This window comes from Erinaceus europaeus, chromosome 19 (genome assembly GCF_950295315.1).
Source record: "Erinaceus europaeus chromosome 19, mEriEur2.1, whole genome shotgun sequence".
NCBI classification, from domain to species: Eukaryota; Metazoa; Chordata; class Mammalia; order Eulipotyphla; family Erinaceidae; genus Erinaceus; species Erinaceus europaeus.
In genome coordinates, this window is record NC_080180.1 from 23,817,612 (window position 1) to 23,840,595 (window position 22,984).

At 52.5% G+C, this 22,984-nt stretch overlaps 1 protein-coding gene across 20 annotated transcripts in view; it reads left to right on the top strand.

The window, feature by feature from the left end:
• The window catches only part of NFASC (neurofascin), a 191,917-nt gene that overhangs the window by 155,111 nt on the left and 13,822 nt on the right, over window positions 1-22,984 (top strand). For 12 of the 20 annotated variants that reach the window (XM_060178668.1, XM_060178669.1, XM_060178681.1 and 9 more), the window contains 8 exons: window positions 546-768; window positions 2,648-2,763; window positions 4,502-4,706; window positions 5,700-5,822; window positions 6,835-7,008; window positions 13,670-13,897; window positions 17,138-17,254; window positions 18,411-18,563. In XM_060178668.1, the coding sequence (XP_060034651.1) occupies window positions 546-768; window positions 2,648-2,763; window positions 4,502-4,706; window positions 5,700-5,822; window positions 6,835-7,008; window positions 13,670-13,897; window positions 17,138-17,254; window positions 18,411-18,563 (1,339 nt within the window). Of the gene's footprint in view, window positions 1-545; window positions 769-2,647; window positions 2,764-4,501; window positions 4,707-5,699; window positions 5,823-6,834; window positions 7,009-9,011; window positions 11,098-13,669; window positions 13,898-17,137; window positions 17,255-18,410; window positions 18,564-22,984 lie in introns of those variants that run through there. The other 8 variants (XM_060178679.1, XM_060178680.1, XM_060178683.1 and 5 more) reach the window with 5 other exon arrangements.

A 22,984-nucleotide genomic window follows, 5' to 3' on the forward strand; every position in this document is an offset into this window, starting at 1 on the left:
GCAAGAAGAAGAGGTACTGGATATTACTCTAAGACAGATTTTGCTGAAACCCGATTTTACTTTTATATATCTTCGGGTTCCTGCCATTGGAGAATGTTGGGAGTGGGGGGAACCACATCTGAGATGATCCCGGGGAACAGACTAGATAACTTGAACTACTTCCTCTTGGCTCATTGACTCCATTTTCTAAACCAAGATTGGTTTGTGGCTTCAAAATAAACTTTACAGTCAGCCAGTGATACATTGGCAGCCCTGAGCTGCTGGATATGAGGTGCTCCTACATAGCCGCTGGTCTCCCTGAAGCGTTGGCCACTGGGCTGAGTCTGGACTTGAGCCGTCATAGAAAGTCCACACACTGCAGGGACTGCAGAAGTAGCCTCAGGACTCTAGGGGACTCAGCAAGGGAGGGGTGTCCTAACCCTCCCCCACCCCCAAGGAGCTGAGCAGTGCTAGGAAGGCCAGGGAGGGTGCCTGCAACGGAAAGAGAAGGCATGTTAGGTGGGCCTAGGGGAACTCCCACCTACCACCCATCTCTCCCTGCCCAGCCCATGAATGCCACCTCCGCCTTCGGCCCCAACTTGCGCTACATTGTCAAGTGGCGGCGGAGAGAAACCCGAGAGACCTGGAACAACGTGACGGTGTGGGGCTCCCGCTATGTGGTGGGGCAGACCCCTGTCTACGTGCCCTACGAGATTCGTGTCCAGGCTGAAAACGACTTTGGGAAAGGCCCAGAACCAGACACAGTCATCGGTTACTCTGGAGAAGATTGTGAGTATCTCCCCTCACCTCTGCCCAAGGCCAGGGGCTTCCATGACTGGCTTTGGAGGGCCCAAAGCTCCCAGGAGGAAGTCCCCTGTAGTGACCTGGAAGACAGACGCTGATACTGTCAGCAGTAGGGCTATTGCCATACAAGCTCTACAAGCTCTAGCTACAATGGGGTCACCTTCCCAGCGCACTCTCCCCCCCCCCGCCCCCCATTGAGGCAGAGAAGGCAAAAAGTGAAACTTCCTTCAATGCCTTGGGAACCAGGCTCAAACCTAGGCTATATACATGGTGAAACAGAGTGCCAACCTGTGAGCTATTTGCCAACCCCAACATACTCATTTTTTTTTTTCTTGAGAGAGAGAAGCAGAGAGAATGAAAGAGAGCACAGCACCAAAACTTCCTTCAGTCCTTTGGAGGCTGGACTCGAACCTGAGCCGCACAGATGGCAGAAAAGCACACTACCCAAGTGAGCTATTTTTCCAGCCCAAACACTCTCACTTTATGGGTATGAAAATGAAGGCCTTGAAAGGCAAAAACCCTGCTGACATTATTGACATTATTCAATAGTAAATGCTGGCCTTGGAAGCAGAAGCCAGACCTCTGATCTGCCTCGCTGCCAGCCTTCATGAGTGCTGAATACAACAGCCCATCCCCAAGGGCCAGGGGCCAGGGCCAGGAGACAGACTGTGCCCTGGAGTGGAAACATCTACAGAGCCCCAGACTGGTCTGCTCACCTGCTGGCTTCCTAGTACTGCCCTCAGCCTGAAGACAGAGCTCAAAGGAAAAGTCCTTTTTGTGGGGCTGGCACTGGGTAGATCAACATGATCTAGACATATTTGTGGAAATATATGCCTGACTTCCAATACAACATGTGTCTCTGTCCCCAGGGCATCAACACACTAGGCTGCTGAGCAAAGCAGGAGGGTGAGCAGGGCACCCCTAGTCAGGGTCATGCCCTAGGGGGTCTGGGGTGACTCCAGACAGAGATGCTGGTGGTGGAAAGGGTGACCAGTATGAAGGGCTGGGGAGGGGAGAGTCTTGGAAAAGAGCAGAGGCACAGATTCAATGCCAAGTGCAGGAACACAGGTGGTCATTACAGTGAGATAGGGGTAGGTGAGGGCTATACCCTGCATCCCACTTTTCTGGAGAGGGTTGTGGATTGGACCCACTTGGGAGATAAGTGAAGGGGATTTGGCAGGCATTCTGTTCTCCGCACCTTCTGCCAGGATGGAGAATCTTGGTTGGTAAGTGATGACCTCATGGACCTGCTGCTTCTGCTGCTTCCATCTCTCCTCATGGCTGTATTCTGAACAGTTGGAGGGAAAAGACCAAGTCAGCTTTTATTTATTTATTTTTTTGGGTGAGGGGGTGTCAGTGGGGGTAGAAGCAAGAGGCCAGGCAGGAAAGGGTGCCATGAAGAGAGCTGTTTCTGAGGTGAGGACAGGGTTAGAGAAAGATCAGCTGGGAGACTGTAGCACCAGGGTGCCCCTGAAGGTCAGGGACTGGAGTCCCCACAGCCAGGAAGGCTCCCAGCGAGGAGTGTGGCGCTGCCAGGGGCCTGGGCTCTGCTTCCTCTCCTGCCCCACCACCTCCTATTGGCAACTCCTATGAGGAAAATTCACCCAGAAGTCCAAGAACAAAACATCCATTTGGAGCAGTAGAGAAGGCTCGGGGAAGGGTGGTTGTGGAGTGAACAGCAAAGGCTGCCCAGCATGTGAGATAGTGAAGAACCACCACTAACAGTGTGGGCAGGTCCCTGTACCTGCTGTCCACCTTCTGATACAGCTACCAGCCCTGAGAAACAGGTCTGAGCCTCCCCCACTCCCACCCCCGACACACACATACAAACACGTAACAGGCTGTCTGTCCCCACACATTGCAGATCCCCGGGCTGCACCCACCGACGTTAAAATCCGAGTTCTCAACAGCACAGCCATCGGCCTCCAGTGGAACCGCGTCTACTCCGACACGGTCCAGGGCCAACTCAGAGAGTACCGAGTGAGGAGGCCTGCTCCCTCCCCCTAACCCCCCAGCTCGCTAACCAGGGCAGAGTGGGTGGCAGGGCAGGGCCTGATGTGGCAGGAGTCCTGGGAGTGCTTGTTGGAGCCAGATATCATTTTAGAAGATGGTGTCTGGGGTTCGGTATTCAAACATTTACTGAAGTGAAAACGTGTCAAAATACCTACAGCAGTGATGCTGAGAGTCTGCTCAACAAATGATCCAATGGAGGCTAGGTTACCTAGCACAGCACATGTCTGTGACGTGTGAGTAACACATGTGAAGCCGTGCTGAGCTGCCGCCTCCACCCACTCCAAAAGGTGCCTTCTGGTCCCTTGCCTCCCTGGGTCTGGTTTCTTGAGTGCCCACTAACAGGCTGAGCCCTCGGAGGATGCAAGCCTCTTGCCTGCATGTGGGCAGAGTCTGCCCAGTGGCCTCTACCCATTGAATGGGTGAGGCTGAGGAGGGATGGCAGGGGAGAAAACCTAGTCTTTGCCAGGACTTCTCTTGTGAGTAGCTCCATCTACAAGTTGCCTGGGAAGATGTGTCCATGTGTAATGCAGATTCTGTGACCTCAGAGGTCACAGAGTGCCGACTGGGGGCTGCCAGTCTCCTCTTGGGAAGGGGATCTGAAAAGAAGGGGAAGAACCCTGTAGCCACAGAACCAGCTCGTCCCTAGCAGTTGGCTTGCACCCTTCACCTACTTGCCTGGAGATTTTTCTGGCTAAATCTTCCACATGGTGCCCCCCAAACCCACTTAAGTCTGGACGTCCTCCTTAACCTGTCACTGGAGGCCCAGGTAATGCTGGTGTGGCAGCCTGACCTGGACCTTTCTCACCTGCTGCTAATTAGGCCTTGGGTTGCAAAGTGTCCCCTCTGTGTCTGTGACACTCCCACCTACCCATTGTCAGCCCAGCTCTTGCCACATGTCACTGTCCCATTCCTAAAGGTCTTCAAATAATATTAAAGAAACTACTTGGGACCTGGCAGTGGCACACCAGGTAGAGAGCACACATTACCATGCGCAGGGACCTGGATTAAAGCCCCCGCTCCCCACCTGCAAAGGGGACACTTCACAAGTGGTGAAGTGGGTCTGCAGGTGACTCGATTTCTCTCTCCCTCTCTACCTCCCCCTCCCCTTCTGAGTTTCTGACTCTATCAAAAAAAAATTGTAAAAGGGCGGGAGTGGTGGATTTGTCATGCAGGCACAGAGTCCCAATGATAACCCTGGCAGCAAGAAAAGAAACCATTCAACTTGAAAAAAATAAATAAACCGACCCTTTCTGACATTCAGACTTCCGAGGGTAACCCACTTCTGTTCTCTTCCTGCGTGCTGCCAACCTAAACCATACTAAATCCAGCCCAAAGTGGCATGGTCTCTGGGCAGAGCAGAGTGCTCCCTGCTCAGAGCCTGGGCTCAGCCTGCCCCCCAGTTTGGAAATGAGCCTCACGATGGAACAGCTTCTGTCTAACTTTGGCCCAACACATAGCCCCCAAAGAATCAACATGGCTCAGAAAGTACTGGAACTACAAAAACTGTGTCTGATTTGACACCAGTTCTTATTCAGTGGTGGCTCATGAGGAGGATAGAAGTCCGCTCCCCAAGCCTCTGTGGGCCTGCTGAGGTCCCTTGGGATTTGGCACCTGTGACAAGCCATGGCAAGACCGGTCACTCCTCCACTAACAACTAACCTGGCTCTGCCTGACGGTGCCCTCACTGCCTGCCTCTGTCCTGAAGGCCTACTATTGGAGGGAAAGCAGCTTGCTGAAGAACCTCTGGGTGTCTCAGAAGAGACAGCAGGCCAGTTTCCCTGGTGACCGGCCCCGGGGCACCGTGTCCCGCCTCTTCCCCTACAGCAACTACAAGCTGGAGATGGTGGTGGTCAATGGCAGAGGCGATGGGCCTCGCAGTGAAACCAAGGAGTTCACCACCCCGGAAGGAGGTAGGTGTGAGCTGCTGCTCCTCTGGGTGGGGCAGGACCAGGCTGGCAGGTCCTGGTGGCCTGACCCGGAAGCAGCTCCTTCACAGGCTATCTTCTGTGTGACCTTGAGGAGTTGAGGTCTACAGCCAAGCAGCTCCCACCCTTCCCAGAGAGAATGTGTCACATCTAAGAGAAGATGGTGTGGTCCAAGGACAAAAATCCAGATGGGCTGGGTGTGTGGACTGACCCCCCAAGGGCACTTGGGAGCCTGGGCTGTCCACCACCTCCTGAGACGGAAGCACAAACCCACTGACCACTGAGGTCTGCCAGTACTCAGGACCCTTCAAGCGCTGGAATCCACAAGCTTCTGCATTGTGTGTGGTGGCCTGCAGAGGGCACTCCATCCTGGGAGCAATCAGTCTCTCTTCCCGTGGCCCTGGGCATTGGTTTTGCCCTCTTCTCTTGCTCCTCCCTCCCTCCTCAATTGTTATCTCCCCCCTTGTTTGTTTCTTCTACTCTTGTCTTCCCCTCTTCCTCATTTGGGTTGTTACCATCTTGTTCTCTCTTCTGGGCACCAGTGTCCATGCCTTCCTATTCAGGGGCTTCTTTCTCTTCACCCATGCACCCAGTGGCCTCAGCATGGTCTCTGTGGTGAGGAGCCTTGTCAGAGGACTGGGGGCTACAGCAGCTGGGCAGGCCAGCCGTAGTTTATCCCTGCCTGGAGCTGGCTCTGCTTTGTGTGGGATCTGGTGAGATCAGAGCCTAACGTGGTGCATCCATGATGGCTGCCAAAGGGACTCTCAATTTGCTTCTTCCCCACTGATGAGTCTGAGCTCGTTCTGAACCTGGGGGAAGTAGGGCTGGTATAGGGGTGGGCTCTGTCTTCACAGCCAGCCACACAGGAGCTGCCTGGAGGTCCTCGCCTTCACACTTGTGCTTGGTTTCTTGTGTTTCTTCATCCTGCCTGCCCCCCACCCTCCTACCACCTCCCCTGCTCTCCTCTCCTTCCCCAAGTACCCAGTGCCCCCAGGCGCTTCCGAGTCCGGCAACCCAACCTGGAGATGATCAACCTGGAGTGGGACCACCCGGAGCACCCCAACGGCATCGTGACTGGATACACGCTCAGATATGTGCCCTGTATGTCCTTCCTTCTTGCTCTGGGCTATTCTGAGAATTGGAGACCCTTCTTCACCATGTTTCCTTGGGGATGAAGGTAGAAAGGTTGTGGAAACACAGAGGGGCCCCATAAACCTAGGGGAGACAGGTGAGAGCCAATCCTGTCTCCTTGCTCAGCCCTTCCTGTCAAGGGCTCCTATTCAGCATAGCAAGACAGGAAGCTTCCAGTCTATGGAGGGAGACAGCCCCAACTTTAGGAGCTTATCATCTCTAGCACCTGCTAGTGTAGCAGAAATATTCCAAACCTGACAGAGTCACCATCCCATGGCACCTTCACCCAAGTACACATGACACCTGGGAACACCTCTGTGAGGTGTCACTGATGTTGAGGCATTTGTTGGTAGAGAGACCAGGAGTGACTCAACCAGGGCTCTGTGGGTGATGTGATGTGCCATCATCCTGGTACAGTGACAGGGTATCATTCCACTGGAAAAGCTTTGAGCCTTTGGTTCGTTGGGAAGCTCAAAAGGCTTGGAGTTCTGTTAAAGATTTAACAGCCAACTGTGTGTTTGCAGGCTGTCCTGAATCATCTCTGGATGTGACCTCCCCCTTTGAAGCGTTCTGAATAGACACCTTACAAAGGGGGCATTAGCAGTCAAAAGCTCTAATGGATTTGCCCTAGTTCTCTTTGAAAGGAAGAAAGGAACTCAAAAGTTTTATCTCAGTGAAAAAGGTTTAGGGATTATAAACTGAATTTTCGGAACGGGCCTCCTAACTGCAGCAAGCTAGAGAAAATAGGATCGGTGGGGAAATTATTAACCCTGGCATGAAACTGAAGAGCCAGAAAGGACTTCCTGCCCAGCACTGCACCCCTGAGCCCCAGCCTCCCATCTCCTGAGCCTGCCAGACCCACAGGGCAGGGCCCACCCATTCATTCCCTCTCCAGCTGAGTTGGGAAGGCCACTTCCTTCCACTGAAGGTTACCATCATAAATGCCACTGAAGTTCAATTCACCTTACCTATCTTTCCCCAGTTAATGGAACCAAAGTAGGAAAGCAGATGGTGGAAAACTTCTCTCCCAATCAGACCAAGTTCACAGTGCAGAGAGCAGACCCTGTGTCACGTTACCGCTTCACGCTTAGCGCCAGGACACAGGTGGGCTCTGGGGAGGCCGCCACAGAGGAGTCGCCAGCACCTCCAAATGAAGGTAGGTGCATTGCAGCAGCTGGGAGGGCAAAAGGGTTCAACAGGTCCAGGTGTGAGGGGACACGCAGTGTCCTGTGGGCTGCCCCGGCATCCGGATCCACAGAGCCGTGTGCTGAGAGGTACCTGCCAGCAATGTCTGGGAGCCCAGACCCTCCTAGGCTGGTGCAGCCAGAGCCGGCTCCACACTTGGCCTTCATTCTTTCAGCTTCGCTCTACTGGCCTTCTGGTGGGAGAATAAGAAAACCTAGCGAACACTCCAGAAGTAAAGATGCTGGTGAACTCCCAAGTCTAGTGGTTGAGGAAGGCAGGAATGTCTTTGAGAGTGTCCTGTGAAGGCTCTGGAGCACCCCCTTTTCCCAAGAGTGTATGGGGTCACAGAGGAAAGGGAAATTGTCATTGAGGGAAGGGAGGTTTCTCCCCTTTATGTGTGTGAAGGAGTTGTGTGAAGCAGGAGTAGAGTTCGAGTTCGGGAAGCAGCCATTTGCCAGACCAGCTGCCCAAACAGCAGTGAGCTCTGGGAGTTCCACTAGGAGGCACTCCACATATGCCTGCACAAGTGCTGGCTTCCAGAACCTCTCAGGGAAGCCAGGCTATAGCAGCTTCCATGTTGGTGGCTCCCCTGTGCAAGGTGGAACCCTTCCACCTCTCCAAAGGTTCAACTATTCAATGGCCATTTCCTGAGCACCTACAGTGAAAGTGCCTAACAACCTCAGACAAGGAGTGCTTACATGGGAAGCAGAGGCCAGGACATCAGGAAGAACAGAGCATCTCATGGCATTTGGCTTGGGCAGTGTTGGGCCTAGATGAAGAGAATGTGGTAGCCATACAGAGAAAGGGGATTCATTCTGCAAGGGAAGACTTCAGCAAACAGGTGGTGTGAGCAGATAGGTTTAACATGTTTTCCCCAGAAGGCTGTCCATAGCCTGACCCTGACCTCCTGACACGCAGCCACAGCCCGGAGGAGCAACCTACCTCCTTCTCCAGTGCTGCCAGGCCTCGCTGTCCCGAGTCACCTCACTCCACATTCCCCAGTTCTAATTCATCAACAGCCCAGCAGCCCTCCCCTGCCCCCACCTCCCCTCTCTGGTCTTATAAACCAAGAGCAAGTCACACTGTCAGCATTCCTCCCAGTGTCTTCTTGCAAGCCCCTGGGCAGTTTATTGGGGCTAGGGGACTTTGGGGACATGACTGATTATATGCTTTCTTGATTGCTGGATTCTGGAAAGAGAGAGGGTGCCTCTCTTCAATCCCTTTCTCCACCCCAGCACCCAAGAGCAGATCAACAGTCCCATTGTCCAACCCCAGGGCCCCTATGGGGAAAGTTCTGCAGCCCTGGAACATGAGAACAAAGACTTTCTTCTCAGCCTAGGGATTTGCAGTTAATTCAGGAATTTGGTTTAGGTCTCTTAAGTCCATAGTTGGGTCTCTTATTTCATAAGTAAAGGGGTGGGGAAAGGTAGGGCTGGGTGGCAGAATGTTAGGACAGTGACCTCAGGGCTCTAGGCTATCCCAGATGTCAGGTCCCTAAACCTGAGATGGTGGCAGTGAGGGCTTAGTCAGCCACACTGTTCAGGCTTCCCCAGAGGCAGGGCCATGGTGTGGCTAGGGCTAGTGACCTCCTCCAGCACCTACACCATCTACTCCTGATATCATGTCTTTACCAACCTGCTGCACAATGGTCAGCCTGGGCAGGACAGCTGGACACACCTTTGGGGAAAGAACTGTTCCTGCCACCGAGTGACTGCCCCTGAGAGCAATGAGAAAGTTCTCCTAGACTCAAGTTTTGGCAGTGATACATCAGGTTCCAGTGGAGTTGAGTGTGATCCCCAAGTACATGTGGCATCCTGGGGGCAGTCGCCATCCCCTGGCTGCACTGCCTGGGCCAGCTGTGAGCCAGAACCTTCTTGGCTTGCCTGTCCTGCGGTTTCACCCGTGATCTGTTTTCTCTTTCCTCTCTCATCCTTCCTTCCTCTCTCTGGCCATCTTGGGTGCTGTGTTCTGAAGCTACTTCAACTGCAGGTACCGTACCAGCAGCAGAGGTAATGGGCATGGCATTGGCACTGTGGCAGAGCCTGGCCAGGGCAGAAAAGGCGGGATGGGCTTGGGGTGGAAGCAGGCTCCAGACTCACCCTCTCAGTGGATGGGCAGAGGGTGGGGCCAGGGGAGACCAACATACTGTCCCCCTTCACTTCACATTTGCCTTCTCCAGAGGAAGGGGGCTTTGAAGGGATCCCACCCACATGGGCTCTGGAGCCCCAGCTTCTAAAGCTGAGTGATACCTCCTGGGTGTGTGCCTAATCTTGGTAACTCAGCACAAGAGAGGGTCCTCTGGCGACAGGTGCCCTGCATGGGCACGGGCTGGCTCCCAGATAGGCTGCCATCCCCAGAGAGGGTGGCCTGTGGGTGGGCACGCTCTGCATGCTGATCTTGCATGCTGCATGGGTGCCAGGCACCAGCTCTACCATCTCCCATGGGTTCTGGTGGGTAAGGATGGGTGAGCATGTCCCTTTAGGGCTGGGCACACCAGGACCCAGAGCTTCAGCAGGCACCATGACCTGACCACACCCAGGCCCCCAGTGTTAAGAGCTATCTCCACTCCCCCTGGGGAGTGGGGTGGGAGGACCCACTCAGTAGAGCTGAGGGCTGGACAGACATGTCCAAGTAGGAAGTGACCTGCTGACCTACTGCCTCTTCTCCAGTCCTCATGTTGTGGGTTTTGGGAACATCAAAGTGCAGGCACTCTGTCCTCAAGCTGGAGTAAGAAATAGGCCACAGTTGGGTTCCTCCACATCCCTCCTCTGAAGCTGAGGGTGGCACACCCAGCAGGGCAAAGGCTGAGGACAGCTTCCCCAGGCCAGGGGTGAGGAGTCTGGGATTTGGCTTACAAAGAGCACACTGTCTGCCTCGGTTACTGTCCTTCCTTCTTCATGGACACCCCACCCCATTTTCAGTTGATTCTCTTTCTGTTGCACAACCTGCTTCCTGCCATTTGTGTTTATTTTGCCAGCCAGGTGTGTGGGTGATGTGATTCCCTGTCACCCTTCCCTGGCCCCCCACCACCTCTCCCAACACCCAGGCCGCCCTGTGCAGTCTGAACACCTCTGTTGATTTGTGGGGCCAAGGAGAAAGGCATCCTTGTGTTCTAGGGGTTCTGCTGTCTTGCTGATCTAGGGGTCTTTCTCTTTCCTGGGGTTATTGTAGCGGGGACTCCAAGCAGCTAAGCAGGCAGTGTGAAGAGACAACTGGAGTCCCAAGGCAGCGAATCGACTCCTTGGTCAAGCTCCTCCCAGCCCACCTCCCCCATTCTGGCACCCTGGCACATAGAGATACCTTGCACTGTGGGCAGCCATGCCAGGCTGTGCTGGAGCCTCAGAGTGGCAGCCACCAGAGGAACAGGCGGGACACTCACTCCCACTACCTGTGTAGACTCGGTCCAAGCTCATCACGTGCTGAATGTGCCCAGGGCCTTGTCCATCTATCAAAGTGTTGCCTGGCCTCCAGCTTCTGTGTGCTGTACTTTGCAGAGCACACAATATTTTTCTGGGCAGAGTGCTGTGACATCAGCACCCTCTGCACCGTCATGGATGCCAGCCTTGGAGCCCAGATGCCACATTTCTCCCAGGCCCATTGCCCACTCCCCACACCCCAGTGAGCTGGTCTGTTCCCATCTCTCTCAGGGCACTGTTTCCCTGTGCACCAACTTTGGTCCCAGCCACCTTTCACTTGACCATGTAAACAGTTTTGGACAGCCCCAGCCCCCTTAAAAGCTGCTGCTCTCCTCTTGAACTTGGCTCAGCTCCAGGGCAGGTTCTGAGGACAGAAGGATATGTGGTGACCAACGTGTCATCTCTACATTTAGTTCTTGCTGAACTCAGCTGGGAAACTGCTAGGGCCAGCATGTGGGGTCACCCATTCAGCTGACACTGCCTTCAGGGAGAGGACCTGTATGTCACTCAGTGCCAGGCCGACAGCACCAGGCTTCTCCAGCTTGTGGGCCATACCTTCTAGGAGCCCTGATACTGCGTCTTATGCCACTTCTATCCAGCCCCTGGGATTCCCTTTGTTCTGAACTCTGGACAGTTCACACACACACACACACACACACACACACACACACACACACACACACACACACACACCACACCACCACCACCACCACCACCACCACCACCACCACCACCACACCACAGAAGCCCTCTAAGGACTCCTTCCCCTAACTCATTATCCCTTTCCGGGAACCTGCCCTCTGTGTTCTCTCACTGGGTTCCCAAGACTTGCTGCTGAGCTGTCAGAAAAAAAGAGCTGGGAGTCAGGTGGTAACGCAGTGGGTTAAGTGCATGTAGCACGAAGTGCAAGGACCGGAGTAAGGATCCAGGTTCGAGCCCCTGGCTCCCTACCTGCAGGGTTGTTGCTTCACAGGCAATAAAGCAGGTCTGCAGGTGTCTATCTTTCTCTCCCCCTCTCAGTCTTCCCCTCCTCTCTCCACTTCTCTCTGTCCTATCTAACAACAACATCAATAACAACAACAATAAACAAACAAGAGCAGCAAAAGGGAAAATAAATAAATAAAAAGCAACTTTAAAAAAAAAGAGCCATCAGTGGAGAGGGGAACTTGACCACAGGGGTGCTTCCTAAAGTCACTTCTACCCTCAGGCCTAGGGAAGCCCCATGCCCTGGCCTGCCCCCAGCACAGTTCCTAGTGTGCTCACTGGAAGGCCCAGGCATGCGTGTGTGAGCCTGAGTGTGACTCTGGACAGATTCCAGTATGTGACTCTCTGTCTGGGGCATGCAAGAGTATAATCACTTTGGGGGGTACTGGGCTTTCACTGAGGGGAAGAGACTGGGACTTGTGGTGTCATGGTGCATGTAGGAAGGGAAGCTCAGGTCCCTGCTTTGTACAAGATGGGGTGATTTGGGTTCTCGGGGTGCTTTTGCCTGATGCTTTTGAAGTAGTTAAGGAAAAAGGGAGACCTGTGAGCACTGCGTGCTGGGAAGTGCAGTACTGATGGGGGATGGAAGCAGCACAGCCTCCTGGGTGTGTAGAAAAGCTGGGGTGGGAGGCTTGCAGCAGCACAGAGCAGCAGGGAAGGTTAGGTTACTGTGTGCCCATGGCCAGGAGACTGCTGGGGATCAGGCCTGGGAGCAAGCTGACCTCTGACCCGTGAGCACTGATGAGCATGTGTGTGGATGACTTGGTGGTGGCGTGGGACTTGGTGCTGGCGTAGGCAGATTGCCTTGCTCTGAGTTTTGGTGGCACTGTGTGTGCACTGCAGGCCTGGGGCCACCTGGGCCTAAACACATCCTGACCAGTGACTGCTGGGGAGAGTAGTCCCCTCCCGCCCACTCAGCCGCTCCTCACCTGACTGATATCTGTTGGTTGGCTGGTTCTGGGGGCTCCAGCCCTGTCTGCTCTGACCTTGCCCAGAACTCTGAGCTCTGACTCCTTATGGCACCTCTGATCCAGTTGATCAAACAGGGAAGCATGGCCCCTCCCTCCCTGCCCATGAGGACCAGCACTGATAGTAACACTGCCATGTGGGAGGCCCAAGGGAATGAAGAACCCTTTGTTGGTGGAAAAAGCCTGGGATCTTCTAGTTCTCCCCTGAGAAAAGCTCTCAGACTTCTTCCCTGCCCTGGACACCTTCTGTCAATGGGGGAGGGAGGAGACTATTTCCCTGAATTTCTGGACATCTGAGACAGAGTTGGAGTAGTCAGTTTATGGCCTACTGCTCCATGAGTGTTGTTATTAGCAAACAGACCATGGTCATATCACAGAAGGTAGAGTGCAAGAAGGGGAGGTGGCTCTGTCTCTGATTTGCCCTAACAACCTCCTCACACCCTCAGCTTTATCAAATAGTGAAACCAAAGAGCAAGAGCAAGGCTGCCTTTTGGAAAACTTGCCTTAACCCCAGAGCTGACCCACACCAAAGGGAGGCTGGGAGGGGAAGATGTAAGAGGTAGCCCCTGAAGATTTAGGCAGAATAAGAGACACAGAAGTATCTCAATCTCCTCCCAGGGATTTTACTCCACCCTGGGCTAGGAAGGCAGTGCCATTAATGCTGTGAGCTCATTAATGCCCTTTCCAGTGCCCTGATGGGAAGGGCTTATGGGGTGCCTGAACCCCCAGATGTCCTGAGAGAAAAGCAGCTTCTGAACATTGCAGCAGGCTGAGTGACTGCAGGAAGGAGTAAAGGGCTGGGGTAGCGGCAGAGGTGGTGAGGGGAGCACTGACCAGGTGTACCCGGAGTGGCAGAGGAGGCTCATTCTTGTCACTAGGTTGGATGGTGGCAGAACTCGAGCAAGCACAAGAAGGGGTGCTTTTAGAGAATGGGTGCTTTGGGGAAAGGGCTGCAGGGCTGGAAAAGACGGTGCTGCATGGCCTGGAACCCAGTACTTCCCCAGGGCCTGTGTAGTTGAGCCAAGTCGCTTGTCACCATCTCTTCGCCTTACCTGGTTGCATGTGGGCTGCTTGGTGCTACACAGATCATGAGAAGACAATGAAACGTGGGCTTCATTCTCTTCCTGGCTCATGGCTGTGTCCTCTTGCAAGGCCCCTGGGAGCCAGCTTCCCCCATAGGGCTGCCTGCCACGCATGCGGGGTCAGGGGTCCAGGCCGGAGTGGCCAGACAAGCAGATGGGGCTGTTTTGCATTTCCCTCCCAGCTCCTCCTGAGTGGCCCCCGACTACCGAGGGTGAGCCAGGTGCCTTGAGCAGCACTGAGGCCCCTGCCCTAGAGGCCACCACCGAAGCCACCTCAATCCCCATCGTCCCAACCGTGGCACCTACCACCATGGCCACCACCATCGCCACAACTACTACAACCACTGCCACCACCACAACGGAGAGCCCTCCCACCATCACCACCTCCAGGACTAAGATACATGAACCGGGTACTGCCCGCTGCCCAGCTCCACACCCCCCACAAGGCTCCCCCATAGGAGGGGACAGAGGCACACACCACCCTCTGTTCCTTCCTTGAAAGCTCACACACAACTGGATACTCAGTTGGGTACCTTAGAGCACCCATACCTGCCCCTGGGGTGGGTTTCTACCACCCTGTTGCTGGGCCTCTCTTAGCCCCCTATTATGTGATGGAGAGCCAGCCTCCTTGGGCAGGACCCCTGGCCTGAGGGGTAGAGCTGCCTCCAACTGCACTTAGCCAGTGGTCAACTCAGGACTGAGTATTCTGGTAGGCAGCACTGGCAACTGACTGCAAAGTCTCCCCACCCCAGATGTGGCATTTCTAGCATCCAACAGAGCAGGCCAGAGAGTGGGGAGTGACTGCCTGGCAGCTCTCTTCTCAGAATCTCTACCCTCCCTGCAACCCAAGATGCACTTGTGCAGGGAAAATCATAGCCCTGCTAAGAATTGATCCCAGAGCAGCTTGCTGAGCCCCCGAATGTGCTGTTCCTGTATCAGGCAGCCAGGCCTGGAAGCTGTATGCTTCCTGCCTGAGGGGAATCCCTGGGGAATCCAGGAGTACTTCTAGGAACTGAGCATCCAGCTGTCTTTTCTCCCCATGGAGGGGAGGGCCTGTAGCTTGCAAAGTGCATAAGCCAGTTGTCAGATCTGAGTGAGGCTGTGGAGGAAGAGAAACCAGAGGCTCCCTTGACAGCTATAGAAGTCGAGGTGCCCCCCATCACCTGGGCAGATCCTTTCTCTCCTGAGCCTTCACTGTTGCCTCACCTTGTTCAGTTCCTAAGTGAGGACAAAACCATCTTTACAGAGCATGTGTGAGGATTGCCTCTTATTCAGTACCCCAAGGCTGTATGAGCTCAAGGGCCAGTGGGTGATAGACAGCTGACAATGCATCCTTACACCTTGGAAACATAGACTTGCTTTAAACCACTGTGTGTGTGTGTGTGTGTGTGTGTGTGTTTCTAGACCTTAAACAGCGTACACTTGAGGAAACTCTGGCCGAGGGAAAGCTATCCACAGCAGTTTGGTGTTGAGTGTTCTTTGGGGGAATGTGAGAAATCTTTTAAAGGGGTCTTCATGTCCCACTTAAATGTTTAGTGTTCACAGAAAAGATGTTGCACTGCTGCCACATTGACCTAGCCCTATAAACTTTCACACCCCAAATTCTGATCACATGAGAAGCTATGGAGGGCCTGGCCATGCTCCCATCTTAACCTTAGAATTTTGGGCACCCCTCAAACATCCTCACTTTTTTATTTTTTCAGAGTGAAAGAAGAATCCTTATTTGTCCTTAACTTGTCACTTTGAGATTTCAAGTCACTCCCTAATTCTCACAATTCTAGGAATCAGCAGAAGTTGTGCTTCCCGTCAGCTGCCATTCTTGTTTCTATTGCCTTGATAACACGTCCACCACCCCCCTTTCTCTCTCTCTCTTCCTCTCAGTTTCTCTCTCAATTTTTCAGTTCCTTAGTCTTCGTCATCTTGGTCACTCTCTATGGTTATACCTTTTTGCACCCTGAAAATGTTTTGATTTCTATTGCTTTATCTTTTCTAACAGTGCCTCCAAAGACTGATGAGATAGCTCACCTGTGAGGGCACCTGATTTGCCAAGTGTACAACCCAGGGTTTATCCCCCACCCCAGTACATCATATAGGAGCACTGTGACACTAAAGGAAGCTTCAGTTCAGTGGTCTCCGTAGCACTCTTTCACTCTGTCTCTCTTTTTCTCTCTCGCTTAATTCTTTTCTATTTGAAACAGTCTGCTCAGAGCAGTGAAACCCCAACAACAACAACAAAAATAGTAAGAGTCCAGTCTTCTTTACCTTTTGAGACATATTTAGATCAGTATTATATTAGGAGCCAGGTTGTTTAAACCCAAATTCTCTGGCTATTTCCAGGGTCCAAAGCTGAGGAAAAAGGACTGTACCTCCTCAAGTCATGACTAATCGTAACTCACTCCCACTAGTCATAGACCCAGATGATCCCAGGGAGCTGGGATTTGAGCTGGCTTCCTGCAACCAGTGCTGTGGAAACATCTGGCAGATAAGCACAGCCATTCCATTCTGTCCATCAAGGTGTTCTGTGGGACCAGCAGTGGACTCCCTCCCTGGACCCTGGACCTAACCTGAGTCCCATTCACATGGGGTAGCCAGAAGCTGGCAGGGTTGCAGTAGAGAAGGCACTTCTTTGAAGTGATGGCCAGGAGATCTTTAATCACTTCCCCAGCCCTGCAGACTCAGTACATGTCAGATAGATAATGAATAAATGCATCACTAATGCACTCTATTCATTTATCTTTTGACAAGTGAGTTGGTGACAGTGTCCCCCCCCTTGAATGCTAATAAAATATACAGGAGCCACCCTTGTACAGTCTTTGAAATACAAGGCTTCATGCTAGTACTCCACTATTAAATCTTTGCTGGGAAATGGAGTAATCAGACTTCTGGGACTCTTGAAAAATGACTGCGTGTGAAGATTAGTGCCATTCTCTGGCCCACAGGCTATAGTTTCAAGACACCACGGCGACTTTGATAAAGTAGTTTCCAGCTCACAGGAACTACAGAATGAATAAGTCTTTTGCATGGCGTGGAGAGCGAGTCTCCAGAAGGTGGTGCTGGGAAGCTGACAACAGATTCTCTGGTGTCTGGACCATGGGGGGGGGGGGGGTGAATGTCTACTTGGGACCTTGAGGTTCTTAACCCCCAAGTCCCCTTAGACAGTCGAACACCATCTTCCACGCTATGCAGGCTCTTGCTAGGGCTCCCCCATCTTAGGAACCCATGAAGGCAGCCCATGTTTAGTCTTATCATGACTCTTGGGTGGCCTTTAAAGATCCCTTGTCCCTTTCCAACAGAGTATCTATAGCTCGAGGGAGAGGCTGGCCCATCTTGCCCCCTCTGTCTACGTCTTAGCCAGAGAGCTGAGAAGGGACTGAGCCCAGGTCAGAGTTTCTGGTGGTGGCATGGACCAGAATCCCCCTCTCATTCTTGCCCCTCTCACCCCAACCCTAGGCTCCAGAGCTCTTTACACCTGCTCCTCCCCAATTAGTGACCTCAGCCTGGCCCCCAGGCAGAGTAGCACTTGACCTGGTCTGTGCATAACCACTTCTGACTGCCCTTTCCTGTGTGTGTGTGTGTATGTGTGTCTGTATGTCTGTCTCCAGTGCTGCCTGCCTCCTCACCACTAATTCCTCTTCTAACCCACCCACCAGCCCCCGATGAGCAGTCCATATGGAACGTGACGGTGCTCCCCAACAGTAAATGGGCCAACATCACCTGGAAGCACAATTTCGGGCCCGGAACTGACTTTGTGGTTGAGTACATCGACAGTAAGCATTGCTGTGCGTCGGGCAGCAGCGAGTGTGGCGGGTAGCTAGATGGCCTCAGAGCCACCCTGTCACCTGGCCTGGCTAAGGCTGGCCTCTCCGCCCAGCTCCATAAGGGCTTAGAAACCCCTGCAGCACTACTTCACCATTTGTGAAGATTCCCCCTTGCAGGTGGGGAGTGGAAGCTTGAACCTGGGTCTTTGCACATAATAATATGTGTACCCTATCACATATTACTGTGTATGCTACCAACTGCCCCCCCCGTTGTTATTGTTGGTGTGTGTGTGTGTGTGTGTGTGTGTGTGTCACAGAGGAGGAGCTTCCCCCCTCCCCAGGGCCTCAGTTATACATGTCACCACTGAGCTACCTCTGCAATTCAATTTTTAGTTATTTACCTTTTTTGAAAGAGGGAGAGACCCCCATATCCTTCACCATCCATAGATCTTCCATGGTGTTATCCTGGGCTCCAGCCTAGGACCTCACACATGTTCAGATGTGCACTCTACCAGTGAGCCATCTCCCACCTCTCTTCAGTGAGTCTTAGACAAGGCCTGGTTTTCAATCAGTTCAAATACAGCCCCATTAGACTCCTGTGGGCAGGATGTCTACCTTGTCTGAGCAAAGGCCTCTGCCCTGAGACTTTAGACCCACCCTGCCAGCCTCTTTGGCATCAAGGTCAACTGACCCAGCAGAATCCCACCTAGGCTGGCCACCCCAAGACCTCTGAGCAAAGAGCCAGGTCAGCTCTTCTGTCTGTGCTCAAGGGAAGTCACACCTACAGAATCATGCTTTTCAGCTTCCTAGCCCTTCAGACAGACACACTAGCCCCACTTACCATGGTGTGAGAAGCCAGAGTGAGGGGCAGGAGGCAGAACCCAGCTGCCTGCCCTGTGCCACTGACTGACCTTCTGACCCTCTCCACCATAAGAAGGAGTTTGAAAAAGTTTGTCATAATCTGTTGAGCACTAACACTGGTGAGGAGAGTGAAACTTGGGGAGAGAGAGAGAAATGGACTGAGGCGGGCTGAGGGTCCTGGTTCAGGGAACCCTCCCCTGCCCCTTCTGGTGATTCCACCTTTGACAGGTGAGCTGGAAGCTGAGCCCCTGCCTCTGCAGCTCCTCAAGCCTGGCCCAGGCTGACTGAGATTTCTGTTCCCCAGGCAACCATACGAAAAAAACTGTCCCTGTTAAGGCCCAGGCCCAACCCATACAGCTAACAGACCTCTATCCCGGGATGACATACACCCTGCGAGTTTATTCCCGGGACAACGAGGGCATCAGCAGTTCCGTCATCACCTTTATGACGAGTACAGGTGAGAGGGGCCTGGCCTGCCAGCCCCTGCCTGCCAGCATGGGCCGTGGTCTGACCCCCAGCTCCCTGCTTGTCTCTCTGCTCCTCCTTGAGAAGAAGACTGCTCCTGCCCCCCTTGCATGGCCTGTCTGGGCTCCTAGAAACCATGAGGAGCCCATGTGCATGCAATGCTTCTGCCCCGTGTGGTGAGGGAGCACCAGAGGGAAAAGGGATTGTGGGGTGAGGACCAAGGAAACTGCCTGCCCTGCTAGCCTCTAACCCAAAGGGCTTTTGGTGAGCGTGTGTAAACCTGGTCCTTGGAGGCCTGGGGGCTGCCGGAGGACAGGGTGTTACATCGAGCCTTGCTTTCTCTGTGAGATGAGGGGATAGGACTTTCTTGGGGTGACCTGGAAATCTCCCCAAGAACTAAATTAGTGTTCGGCATGTGTCTCACTGCCTTGCCAATGTCATCGTTTTCTTTTATGATATTTATTCATGAAGAAAAATTGAGAGTGAAGGGTAGAGTGAGAGAGACCTGTGATACTGCTTTGCCATTTGAGAATCTTCCCCACCTTGGGGGCTTGAACCCAAGTGTATGGCACAGCTCGTTTGTGTCATGGCTGAAAAGTACTTGACCTTTTGTCATGTTGGGGGATGGTAATAAACTCTCCTGTGCTAGGTCAGTCTGTCCCTGAGACTTTCTGCCTTGGCTGGGAAAGTGTCTGCTTTGTGCCAGGGGGGCAGGCCACTGAGGCTGAGTGTGGGGTATGAGATCAGCCTCTATGGATCAGAGTGACTGGCATCCTGTGTCCCCTGAAATCTGGCAGAGAACAGGCAGGCAGCCTGGTGACAGGTTGAAGGAGAAACCCTGGGGTTGGGGTGAGGGAGAGGGGGGTAGAGGACAAGAGGGCCTGTCCCTCGCCCAGGGGTGCTCTTGTGGGGTGCAGAGCTATTGGCTAGGAACACTCACCTGAACCAAACTCTGACTCAAGGACTCATCCCTCCTCCTGTGCCTGCCTCCAGGAGGCTGCCAGCAGCCTGGGAGTCACTGGCTGCCTGTAAATAAATGCCCCCCCATAACCTGGCCTTCCTCCCTTTCCCTTTGTCATGTCTCTCTGACCCTACACATGTCCACACCATAAGAACTCTGGGAGCCCAGCTGTCTCAGGCAGGATGTCCTGGGATCCAGACAAGAGCTGGGCAGCTGACCAAGGGGAGCAGGTGGCTGGACTCTGCTCCAGTTGGGGGTCCCACACTGTGGCTCACCTGCGTGTGTATTGGATGTGGTTTGGTGGGAAATGTGAGTCCAGCACAAGGGCCAGAAGCAGAGAGTGCTCGAGGGTAGAGATCCATTCCAGGCAAAACTGGTGTTCGGAGCTTGCCTTCTGCAAATGCTGAGCCCTGGGCTGTGAGTATAGGGTGGGGAAAGAGGAAGAAGGCCAGTCCCTCCTTCAAGGATGACCCCACCTCTGGCCGCAGTCCTAACGCAGCACTATACAGCATTGATGATTGGCAGGTGCCCCTGAACCCTGACTCACTGACTCAAACATTCCTTCTCCTTCTCCGGGTCTGATCTGGTTGGTCTGGAGGGGCTGAACCCCTAGCCTCTGGCAAGCCTCTGGCACTACTGTGTGCAAACCACATATAGAAAGAAAAGAAAGGAGTGAGCTTCTAGCACTACAGTCTGCAAACCACACAGGGAAAGAAAAGACTTTCGCTGTCTAAAGTTCATGTGCACCTGTATGTGTCCACATGCCTCAAAAATATACTCCCTGCTATGGAAAGACACCTGAACCAAGTTCACTTCATCCACCAGTTTTATGAGACTCTCTGGACCTGACCACAGGTCATTCAGACAATACTAGGTCCTCACGGAGTACACAGACTCAACCAGCTACAGTGGTTCTAGAAGGAAATGGAAGGGAGTCACTAGAGGTCGAAAGTAAAGATTGCAAGTAGGAAATCACTTACCTTCTTGAAGTTTTTGGAGCCAAAGAGACTTGGAGGGTCACAGATGCCTAGCCTGATCTCCAGGTGACCTGGCAGTGCTTCATCCTGGGGCAGGTAGGATGGGACAGGGCAGCAGTGAGATGGACACTGACAGTGGCCCTAGAGGAGGGCCATTAGGAGGCTGACTAGGGTCAGCCTCTTCCTGCTATATCATTGAGGGGTGAGGGGGTTGGGGACCTGGAAAGGTTCGCTGCTTCTGAGCAGACAAGCCACATTTGAAGGAAGTCCTTCTCTGTTGCATTTGTTCAGCCATCCCTCTTTCTGGAATATGATTAAGTCCTCAGTGGCTTCTTGGAAACTGTAATTTTAGGCAAAATGATGTGTAATGAAAGTGGGTCTGTGAATAGTGACATTTCTCCCTGTGTGGGCCCAAGCTATTTTTTTCTCATTGATGTAACAAAATAAGGCCATTCGAGAAACTGCTGTCTGATTAATTCTGCCAACTTTGTATGATTGTCCTCCCACAGTCTCTGGCTGTACTGCCCCTCTCCTCTCTGCCTATCCAGGGGCCATGTCATGGGTGAGACCATCTTGTCCTGAATCACTTTGAGCCCTTGAGAAACTATGTCATTCAAACTATATGAGGGGTGGCTTGAGCCTGCTTACCTCTGGCCCACTTGGTTCAAACAGTCTTTGATGTTTTCAGCAAGGACTGAGGTAGTCTTTGAATATCACACAGTGCTACTATCAGGCACAACACTTATTCTCTCGGTTGCCTGTGTGGCTGTCTTCCCTGGTATCACAGCTTTCTATCCCCAGACAAGGGGCTTCCTGTAGAAGCTGCCACAGGGTTTATTAAAACAAGCACTCAGGGATGGCACAGCCAGGGAACCAAGATATACAAACCTGCTTCTCTGTCAGACGTGGGAGCCACCTTCTGAGCAGGCTGAAGTGGCTTCTTCAGCCCAGTATAGGTGTGGGGTGTGTTCAACCCCCTCCTCATGTGACCCCTCACTGACATTAGGGGCAGGAATGAAAGCAGAATCTCAGGACAGCTGTTGGAACTAAACTGATTGTGAGCCAATTAGATAGTAACTGGCCACTAGCTATGTGACCAGCATTATGCTAGCAACAAGGGGTTCAAAAAGACCCCCTTTATTTTTAAGTCACTTGCATTATTACTTTTTAGCTTATTTGTTGTTTATAAGAATACAGATTACAGGGAGTCAGGCGGTAGTGCAGCAGGTTAAGAGCAGGTGGCACAAAGCATAAGGACTGACATAAGGATCCCAGTTCGAGCCCCTGGCTCCCCACCTGTAGGGGCGTCGCTTCACGAGCGGTGAAACAGGTCTGCAGGTGTCTATCTTTCTCTTCCCCTCTCTGTCTTCCCCTCCTCTCTCCATTTCTCTCTGTCCTATCCAACAACAACAACATCAATAACTACAACAATAAAACAACAAGGGCAACAAAAGAGAATAAATAAATATTTTAAAAAGGAATACAGATTACAGGATCTAGTCCCATACTCCTGCTGATAACCACCATAGTTCTCACAAAGTCTTAGAGGCGGTTTGCAGTTCGCCTACTTTATTTGTCTTTGTAAATTCATGTGCTTTGATTCTCCATGTTCCATATATGAGCAGAACTCTCTGTCAGTTGTCTTTCACCTCTCTACTAACATCACTGAGCATAGTCACATCAAGTTCCATCCATTTTTTCCCAAAAGAGACATTGTCATCTTTTTAAAATTGCAGAGTAATATTTAATTGAACCTATGTCCCACAGCTTCTCTGGCCAGTCATTTGTTGATGGGCATCTAGGCTGCTTCTACCCCTTGGCTAATTTGAATAACACAACTTTGAATGTAGGGGTGTGTATGCCCCTTGGAATCAGTGACTTCATGGCCTTTGGATGAATGCATCTGACAGAGAAGTGACTCCCTTAATAGTATAATTGGAAATCCGGACTCAGGAAACTACATGTTACATTGTGTGACGTAAACCAGGGTAATATTAGATTCAGAGATTGATTGGAAGACTCAGTCAAGAAGATTCAAGGGAGTCGGGTGGTAGCACAGCGGGTTAAGCACACATGGTGAAAAGTTCCAGGACTAACGTAAGGATCCTGGTTCGAGCCCCTGACTCCCCATTTTCAGGGGAGTCATTTCACAGGTGGTGAAGCAAGTCTGTAGGTGTCTGTCTTTCTCTCCGCCTCTCTGTCTTCCCCTCCTCCATTTCTCTCTGTCCTATCCAACAACGGCAACAATTATAACTACAACAATAAAACAATTAGGGCAACAAAAAGGAATAAATAAATAAATTATTTTTTAAAAGATTCAAATATGGGATTGGGGTGGTGGTGGTGAGGGACAGGGTGGTAGTGCAGACCTTGTACCTCCCTTGGTGAGGCTCAGGGAGGGTAAGGCCAGGCTGGAGCCTAAACCCCAGAATGAGAAATCAGCAACTGTGATTTGTCCTTAGGAGGCACTTGGTA